At 32.1% G+C, this 10,624-nt stretch overlaps 1 protein-coding gene across 1 annotated transcript; it reads left to right on the forward strand.

Annotated features, from left to right (window-relative positions):
- The first annotated feature begins 8,611 nt into the window (after positions 1–8,611).
- On the forward strand, positions 8,612–9,797 carry LOC126697305 (uncharacterized). Its single transcript, XM_050394238.1, has one exon. The coding sequence runs from the start codon at positions 8,719–8,721 to the stop codon at positions 9,589–9,591; it is 873 nt and encodes a 290-aa protein (XP_050250195.1). The 5' UTR covers positions 8,612–8,718; the 3' UTR covers positions 9,592–9,797.
- Positions 9,798–10,624: the final 827 nt, after the last annotated feature.

The following is a 10,624-nucleotide window of genomic DNA, read 5'->3' on the forward strand; positions in this document are numbered from 1 at the left end:
AACTCTGACACGGCAGATTGTGAGCGGTTAACCATTACTTACGCATAGACTCACTATTTTTTCTTCACCAATCATATTTCGTCATGTCACAGTTGTGAAAACTGTTGTGTTCCTAGACTTTCTCTTTTGGAAAATGTTAACGAATACTCTAAGAGCAATGGTTTAGCAACTATTTTTATAAACATTTTATGGGAAAATAATAAAATAATTAATTCTGCTGACAGTTTTTATATTTCCTATAAAAGTGATGTCAAAATTTTCCTAACATAACCATTTTCTTTTTATCAATTATGGTGAGTTGTTATTGATAAATAAGAAAGTGATATTAATATTAGACCCAGATAAGAATTCAGTCCATTTATACTTTATAAAAATGTTATAAAAAAAAAAAGTTGTGTATTTACTCGACCATCAATATCAAGTACGAAGGGTTGTGAAGAATCAAATTTGGAAACTACAAACTGACTTATTTGCAGCGAACATAAATGAGGATGGTTAGCAGTTAGCACTGATAATAAAAGCTTTAACTTTAATAATATTGTTTATCTTTGCCGGCTTTGAAACTTTACCACATTAAAGATAGTCGACAAACAATTTATGTCAGCTATATAAAAGGATTATGGGTATTTAAATCTATCTTGCACTAGAATGTGTGGGATAGTGGAAACAATTATTGGTTCTGTGTTTTCAAAACTAACCCAAAAATATATTTATGTTTGAGAATTTATTCTTAAAATTTGTTTTCCAAAGAAGCAATACTGTTTTTCTTTGACACATTTCCACAAAACAACCAACCGACAATAAATCTACCACAACTCCAACAACAAATCAATCATACCCACACGAATTTCACAGCAATCCAACAAAGAAAACCCAACAACAAGTCAAAATAAAGAAATTCTTTATTATATATATATATATATATATATTTTTTTTTTTTAAAATGCCCATATTTGTGGTTGTCTTTGTCTAGGCCACCACATCAATGGGTCATGGTGTGGATCTACCCACATTTGTGGATCCAAGACCTACTGATCAACTTGCCATCGTGGATTAGGCTTGGGCTAGTCGAATCAAACTCGATTTTTGGGTCAATGTCTTAGGTAATGTTTAGTTTACTCAATTTCCATCACTCAAAATATGTCGACCCCACCATCTCTTCTCTTATTTGGTTTGATTTTTGTTCTCAATTTTCAAAACTCACCATTCAAAAATGTGAGAATGAATAGGAAGAACAAAAATTGGGAGTTTTCAAACTATAGAAAATTGAGTTAAATGGCATAGTTGTAATAAAACACATTTTGCTAGGACCAACAAGTTAGTGTTGTCTCACTCGAGTTAAACAACAGCTCTTTCTTTCTTCTTGAACTCACATTTACTACACTCTTTCTCTCAACTACACTTGGATACAAGCTTTGGTTCTCTCTGGAACCCTTAGCCTCACTCAAGCTCTCACAGCTCTTTCGACCTCACTCAAGCTTTCCTGGCCTCACAACTCTTTCAGTCCAACAAATTTCTCTCAAGTAAGTTGATCTAACATGTGATTTCTTTGTTTCAAACCTCTTTGATTCGGGTTTTTTAGCTAAATATTTGTGGGTTTTTATGGATTGGTCTAATATTTTTTTTTATGGGTTTATCAAACATCAGTGATTCTTGGTTTTTCATCCCAACCTTGCCCCAAGTTTGTTTTTTTATTTATTTTTATACCGAACATAATAATTATTTGAGTTTGGTTTTTATGTTATGTAATCTTCACAATAATTTTGTTCAATATAGTCATTATATTATCTATACTATTTTACTTTTGTTTTTCTTTGGAATGGAAAACATTATTAATGCCTTTGGAAGAGGACTTTGATCGGCACACGCAAACAATGTAGAAATGCCCTATATGGCTATATTCCCATGAGATTTACACTATTGCGGAATCTTCATAAGATCAACTAAGACTCTAGGAGGAAGGAATTATTAAATCACATGAACACTTAGCAAGATGACTTCTAGTTCTGATGGGAATATGGGATGCAAATTCTACCTCAAGTTCTTAACTATCAAGAAAAGTTTAATACACACATAGGGTTTCATTAAAAACACACACACGGCACTAGTAGGAGTTTGGGAGGGAGAGAGATTTGTATTTGGGCTTAAGAAAGCCAAAAAATAAACCTCAACAACACAATCCCAATACTGTTGCAAATTCTATCTTAACTATCAAGAAAAGTTTAATACACACATGGGGTTTCGTTAAAAAAACATACACGGTACTAATAGGACTTTGGGAGGGAGAGAGATTTGTGTTTGGGCTTAGAAAGCTAAAAGATAATCATAAACCTCAACAACTCAAACCCAATAGAGCCCAGAGGTTATATTAATGTTGCATATGGTTTGTTGGGCCTTTCGGGTTAATAATCAAAAAAGAACCTTAGCCCGTTTTGTGCATACGAAGACAAAACAAGTTGAGGCTAATTTAAATGTTAGTCATATGCAAACATTTTCATCAATCCAAGGAAAAAAAGAAAAGAAAAAAGATATACTAGATAATGATACCTTTCTAGTTAGAGGAAAATATAGAAGAATAATGAGCTTCATAAATTGAAGTGGAGAGATAACCTAAATCCAATTGGTTTATGTGAAATTCAAATTTGTTTGGAAGCAGACTCGATTAATAGGATTTGTTCAGTGGTACAGATTCATAAAAACTTGAGATTTCTAACTTTTATTAGATTCAGGTTATTTTATTTGGTATTTTAAAGGAAGAAGTAGATCATCAATTTAGAAAATTACGATTTTATTTATGCTAACGAATGGAATGGTACTTAAATTTGGGGCTTGACAAAATATTTGAGGAAAAAGTCTATGAAATAGGTATTTTATGATGAATTTTATTTAACAACATACCCTAAACATAATTGTATAAAATGCATTAATGAATTTTCATGTATTATTAAATTTCACAAAATAATGAATTTGAGTATGACTGTGATAAGATTTGCATAACATGATTGTAATCTTATTATTTAAACAATATACTAATATATTGTTTAAAACTTATTTTAAGTTCCTTAAATGACTGTTTTCCTTTTAGGGGGAGCAAATTCATATTTGATTAGGGTTGAAGTTTCTAAAAAACTTTATTTCGAATAATAATACATATAAGGCGTTAAAAAATTTTGAACTTTGCTCTAATTATTAATTATGTTCCAAAATCCACCCAAAAGAGATTTGGTGGTTTTATGAAAAATTATAGGATTACAACCAATTCTATTCTCATTTTCACAACTATTTGAAACTTAAATTTCGTTAGATTTAAAGAATGGAAAAATGAAGTGACCATCACCTAATCACGCTAAAAAAAAAAAAAAAAACTCACCAACTGATTTGCGAAACTAGTCATGTGATGATCACATGATTTTTTCATCCATAAAAGTTAATGAAAGTTAGTCCCGGGAATTAAATTTGGCAGATATAGAAACCTTATAGAGTTCTAAGAAAAAATTGAATAAGCGCGTGATATGTTTTTGCAACTAACCCAAACCAAAAAAAAAAGTAGTGTTTTCTAATTTAGAATTTTTTTTAAAACAAAAATTTAAATTTACATGTATACCTTTCATAAGTTTGAACAACTCCTATAATATAGTACAGCTTGTTAAAAAAATCAAACATATTTCTACTAGTTTACGGCATAGACTTACTAAGCAAGAAATGAAGAAAATCAGACGAAAAACTGGTCATAGGCATGGCGATGAAACACTTGACTCGAGACGGCGTGGACTTAGCCAGCCAAGGAATATCTACTCACTCTAGAAGTTGTTGCATGGGTCTAAAGACTAAAATTAAAATACATTTATCTCTCTCTATCTAAATTTTATAGATTGTAGTATTATAATATAGTATAATACCAATACCTAATCAAGTTAAATAAATGAAAAATATTTCAATAATGTATTTAAAATTAATTAATAAAGATATTAAAAATAAATAAAATATAAGAGAAAATTTTTATGAAACATTACTTATTTTAAAATTGTAGGCACACGATTTGCGTGGAGCCGCAGTTGGGTTGGGTTCGCACGTAAATGGGCCCATACAATATCATTTGTAGAGAGCGGGATCGAAAGGCTAAGCCATGTTTGCCCGGCTGTGGATTTCTTAAGATATTTATGCATGGTTCCAATTTCTTCTCCTTTGAAGCACCTCCCCTTTTTCCGTAGGACTGGAGGCCCCTTGTTTAGGTTACATATTTTTTCTTTTATACTCGCATGCATTCAATTTCTTTCGTCCACGTGTAGGGTCGACCCTTTCAAGACTGATACTTGTCCCATCAGTTTTAGACCTGAGCTGTTGGGGAGTGGTTAAGTAGGCTAAAGGAACACGACTCTGTGAGAGGCAAAGCTCTGTCTAGGACAGGTAGTATGGGCAGTCTTTCCTAGATATTTCAGATTTCTTACAAGATTATCCCTATGCCACTTTTGCCCCTTTCCTTAGTGCGGTTCTGGGCCAGCCGAGGGCTATACCCTCCTCGGCGGCTTCTCTGGCACATGGATGCTTTGCGTTATTGGGCTTGGACTACTATCTTCTTCGGCTTGGGCCTTAAGTCTTCCTGTGAACAGGTGGATCTGGTCCATCCGTTGTCGGGCCCCACAAAAATAAATAATGAAACTCTTTTTTTTTAAGCATTTTTTGAAACCTTTGAAAATTGAGTTTTAAACTTTTAATCCACATAGTATTTCAACTTCATTAAATATTTGGTAATAATAGAATTCCAATTAAAGTAAATTATGTTAATAATTTTTTTTATCAGTAACTTTAATTTGTTATTAATTTGAATGTACTTACAACAAGTTATATGGGAAAAAAATGTTGTATAGTTTGTAATACTTACACTGCAGTACAAATTACACATTTTTTTTTATTTTTTTATTTTATATTGGAGAAAAACTGCAGTACAAATTACAAGTACTGTATATTGGACTCAAAATTTATTATTAAAACAAAAATTGTGCCATAGCCTATGACAGGAAGTAAAGGCACTGAAGGCTTTTTTTTTTTTTTTTTTTGGGTGTGTGTGGATAAAAGGTTAGAAAAAAGGCACTTAAGTTCTTAATTCTTTTTCTGAGTTGCATTTTGGTATTTTAAGCTGCATATTCAGAGAGTCGTGTTTTTCCATATACCAAAACAATCTCTTTAACTAATTGGACTTTTATAACTAACATTATAAATTTATAATAAAACAGAAAGGAAAAGAAGTGGTTAAAACTGTTAAATTAAAAGGGAAAAAGTTGGTTCTAATTAGTTCAACACTTCAATAGGTAAAGGTTTTTTTTTTTGTAAAGAGCAATTCTTATGGAGCCAATATTACATTATACAATTTCAATGTATGGTCCATATCTATCAAAAAAAAAAAAAAATACTAAAAGGGAACAAAATTATGAATAAAAATATTGCAGTGCATTAATTTACATGCAGAATAGTTCTTTCTATTTATCTTATAGCTGGAATTTGGGACCCGATCAAAAGTGTCTGTGAGTATTTTGATTAGCAATTTTATGAAATTTTTTTATTATTTGTTAAAAATACAATTGTATTTTGAAAAATGAGGCTTTTAAAAAACAATGCATTAACAAAAAATTTAAAAAAACAATCAAAGAAAAAAAATTAATCCAAATTGACGCGAAGTGATGAAGAATTTAAATTGAGGTTATCAAATTTCAAAACATGGGGAATTTCAAATTTGTAGCCCATTTTCTGAGATGGTGGTGGCAACTTTGTCAGCAAGGACCAATATTCTTTACACATCGGAGACTGTTGGCTCTGAAATATTGCATTAGTACTCGTAAGTTGTGACCCAGTAAAACAAGTTAAAAGAGACGAGGAAAAATAGTAAGCAAATTAAGTTCCTTTCAAAACAGCTAAAGACTTGGCTGTCAAATATTGCCTTTAGTCTTGGAACCCAGTAAACAAGTTTAAAAAAAAGAAAAAGAAAATTACGACAGACACTAGCAAGCAAAGAAACTTCCTTTGAAAACAGTTAAAGACTTGTTGAATAGTTTATCTAAAAGTTTGTATCTGCTACAGTACCGAGCTTGACTAAATTTCGAAGTTGTTACCTAACCTGTTGAATCTGATATGTAGTTAATTTTGCTCCTCAATTTGGTCTCTACTCTCAAGTGCAAAAAATGAATGGTGGTCTTCAGCTTCCACGGTTTAATATACTATTACTAGTCTACAATTTATCATACAAGCGTTTGAAGTTTGAATGCTATCTTCGCTCTAATTTCTATGATGTAAGTTACATACTTTCGTTGAATGTGTCTTGAGCTCATGACATCACTCTCCACATTATTATCACGAGAAAAAGAAGTGTCAATTAAGTCATAACTCATTAGTTTTTATATGTCAATTATTTATATGAAATAAACTATTTTCTTAATGTCAATTATGTCAGTTAAGTCATAACTCATTAGTCTTTATATGTCAGTTATTTATCCGAAATAAACTATTTCCTTAATGATTGTGTTCTCATATTAAAGAATATAGGATTATAAACTAAGCAAAGCTGCTTGTGAGCTACTGAGTTTAATTCATTAAGATGTTCAATTGAACTCGTTTATTAACTAAACAAATTAAGTTATGAAACTCGATCTTAAATAGTCGAGCTCAATAACCAAAAAGAGAACCAACTTTGATTATGTACTGCCTCTACACATTTCATTTCCCTCGACACATATATTGGTTTTAGTAATCGATTCTAAAAAAAAATAAAAAATAAAAATTAGCAATAGCCACCGACTGGACTAGACTATTACAAAAGTGAGTTTCTAAAGAATAATAAAGACAGTCTATGTTCATTCAAAAATAAAAATAAAATAAAATAAAGACAGTCTATGCTGCTGCCCAATTTTTATTTTATTTTTAACAAAAGTGTTGAAGCCGAATTCACTTTATTATTTTCTTAACTTTAATTAAAGTAGCTAGTAAACTTTTCAGCTTTTTCTTAAGAAAGATACTAAAAGGATGAAGTAGTACTACTGTCTCCTAAACAAAGGGAGGTAAACTGTGCTTATCGCTGCATAAATTTTATATTAATAAACACCTTCGTCATAGGCACAAACCTATCTTAGAGCCTTCACAAGTATTGATGGTGGTAAAAACCCATTAAAAAACTATTTTTAGCACTTCAAACACTAAGATATATGCTATATTAAAGATGCTAAATACAGTGATCTGCTACTAGTAGCAAACTACTATAGCATGTTATTACTATTATTTAATTCATTTATTTTCATGGGTTGGAGAGTAAATGAGAGAGAGAGGTTACAAAGAAATTAATATGTTGGGTTGTTTATTTATATTATTTTAAAGGGTAATATATAAAAAATAAATGATTCTATATATGGTGTATTATAAAGTGAAGAGTAAAAATAAATAAAGTAACTTTTTGAGGTGCTAAAAATTATATATATTTTTAGCACATTTCATGTAAATGCTTTTAAACACAATGAAAAATGTAGTCACACAACTCACACCTACTTTACTTTCATGCATATCCACCATTAGCATAAACTTTTAACTCATCAATTTCAACTTACAACATTGACAAATTGTGAAATTAGAGGCAAATAAGCACACATTTTTTTTCATTTTTTAAAAGTTCATTGTGTATCTCGTTGAGATAATAAATCGTAATTGGTGCAACAATGAAATCACAACATATTTCCCCTATTCGTTGCCAAAAAAAAGGGGTGAAATTTTTTTGTGTAATAGGACTTATTATACACCGTAAAGACGAAGAAAAACTACAAAACGAAAAGCCCAACGCGGAATTTCGGGTCCCACACCAAGTGCCAATTTTCTCAAAATTTGATTGTCGTCAAGGTGGGACTCTAACAAGAACTACACGACAAAACCTACCTCTATGGTTAAAATTTGAGTAATGCTAAGAAAAAAAAAAAAAAAAAAAAAAGCATAATTTTGTGCCACAATTCGTTACATGGTGAGTTATGATTGATGCAGGTATATTATCACATAACCCACCATTACACTTACACTAATCACAACTCATCATATGACAAGTTGTAACACAAAATTATAAATTTTTATGTGTCTTGAACATTACTCTTAGAGTTTATTAAGCTATTTAATCTCATCCCTTACAAGAATGACACATAGTAGAGTAGAAGACAACCACGTTGAGATAAACAGTGCAATCCCTAACAAACAAGCAACCCAAAAAATAAGAAACATCCAAAAATTAAAAAGAAAGAAAGAAAGAAAAAGAGTCCATCTAGAAGAGGTAGAAAGCACAGTGTCTATGTATGACCAGCTTTTAGACTAGCAACTAGCAAGACACACAAAGAGAAAGTACTATTTGAATTATTTCAGTTTTTGTTTTTGTTTTAGTCCACCTTTAAAAGTCTAAGCCTGCTTTTCTAGAAGACCAACCGCATAGTACTACTACTACCATTTAAATTTAATTTACAATCTTTTATTCCTTATCCTCTAGAAGCCATCCCCATCAACCGCCCCGAGGTTCTCTCTCACTTCCTTTTTTGGAGCTTTCTGTTAATCATTCTTTCTATATATATATATATACAAGGCCAATTCCCTTTATTCAACAAACCAGAAGATACCCAATAAGCAAAAACTGTTTCTTCATTACTCTTATTACCTCTTCAATTTCACTCATTTTGCTTATCCTATCATTCTTTATGCTCAAGTATGGTAGCTCAAGAACAATACGTAGACCCAGTTGAGGAAAACACTGACTTTGAAGATCCATATGAGGGAGAAGAAACACTCTCTCTTTGTGATCTTCCTAGCTACAGTGATGCATCCAACTGGGATGACTACTCCAAAGGAGACCAAAGCTTGTCCTCAGACAGTAATGACTTCTTTGAGTTCTTCAGCGAGGACTTCACTGCCTCTACTTGTTCAACAACAGCAGCAAACAAAAGCATCATCTTTTGTGGCAAACTCATTCCCTACAAAGAAGAACTACCTGACCACCCCGAGAAACCTCATCAGAACCAAGAAAAGCAAAACCACACACGCAAGAAAGGGGTTTTCCGATGGAAATCACTCTCTTTCAACAAGACAAGAAGCTCTTCTTCAAAAGGTTCAAAGCTTTTTCGATGGAAGTCACTCTCTTTCAACAAGACAAGAAGCTCGTCATCAAAAGGGTCCAAAGGCAAAAAAGTTTATAATGACAAGAATAGCTCAAAGGGTTCCATTGCCTCAGCCTTACCTGCATCAAAAAGCCATGTTTATGCAACTAGCAAGTGTGATTTATCAGTTGGAAAAGTGACAATGTTAACATCTCCAACAAAATCAAGGTGGTATTTGTTCATGTTTGGGATGACTAGATTTCCAACAGAGATGGAGCTGCGTGATATTAAGATGAGGCAGAGTCGTAAAAAGAGCCCATCAATGATGTTTAGGTCTGTTGAATGTGATAACATGGTTAAAAGCAATGAGAGAAGTAGAAGGAAAGGGTTGTGGAGGCTGCTAAAGATTTTGGGGTCCAGGAGCCAGCATCTAAACGCTGTCGTAAAAGCTTCCTTTGGTTGCATTCCATCCACACGTGTGACATAGGGTGGTGCTAGTGCTAGTATGTGTGCCCCAACAAGCCAAGATTGACTGTGTTGTTCATGTGCCATGCAATAAGGGTCTGAATTTTGAATGAGAGAGGCAAGAGCTAGCCAAGAACAGAGTTGGTAGGTACTAGTTAGTGTATGATAGGGGACATTCTTGACTGGGCCATCAATGTTTTGTATTCTGGGAAAGTCAAATATTTTGTGGTAAACTGGTAATAGCTAATAATATATAAAATTGGGTTTGGTAATCGGTGATTATGTTTATTATTGATTGTTTGAGTTTACATTTCTGCGACGTGATAGTTTTGGCATTGAAGCTGTTAAAAGCAATTATTAGATAATAATTAGTAATTACTAATGATTTCACAATCTACCGGTTAGTTTATATGAAAATTTGGATCGAGAATCCATGATGAAAGTAACTCATCTTCTTAATGGTATTACATGGAGCAACGGTAATGGTCTAATAGATAGACAAGCCCTTTTACCCTTTACCAGTTGCAAGCTTACTTCCTCACCTACATTTCCCAGTCATAGCTTTCATGCTAGGTAGGAAAATTCTTCGGAGAGCTAAACAACTAGTAATCAAGGCTCAACTCAAAAGTTCCATGTAGAATATCTCAATTATGAGAAGTACCACAAAGCTTGTTTTGTTTTTTATTTTTTATTTTAATAATTATTACAATTAGTGGGGAGGAGAGAATTTTCTTTATAATCAAGGCTTGCAATGTTATTAAACTACAAGACTTTTGGCCAGAATTGAGTTTTATGATATTTCAATTAAGCGTTGTTACAAGTATGACAATGCTAGCACTATTCCACTAAGCAGAATTATCTCAAGCATGAGTTAATTCAAAGGGAAGAAGTTTAGAAAGTAATGATCTTATTTATGCTAACGAATGGAATGGTATTTAATTTTGGGGCTTGACAAAATATTTGAGGAAAAAGTCTATGAAATAGGTATTTTATGATGAATTTTATTTAACAACATACCCTAAACATAATTGCATAAATGGCATTAAAGAATTGTC

The sequence above is a fragment of the Quercus robur genome, chromosome 8 (genome assembly GCF_932294415.1).
Source record: "Quercus robur chromosome 8, dhQueRobu3.1, whole genome shotgun sequence".
Classification (NCBI taxonomy): Eukaryota; Viridiplantae; Streptophyta; class Magnoliopsida; order Fagales; family Fagaceae; genus Quercus; species Quercus robur.

Excerpts from the sequence above, each read along its gene's own strand:
- LOC126697305 (XM_050394238.1), top strand. The coding sequence starts at position 8,719 with ATGGTAGCTCAAGAACAATACGTAGACCCAGTTGAGGAAAACACTGAC.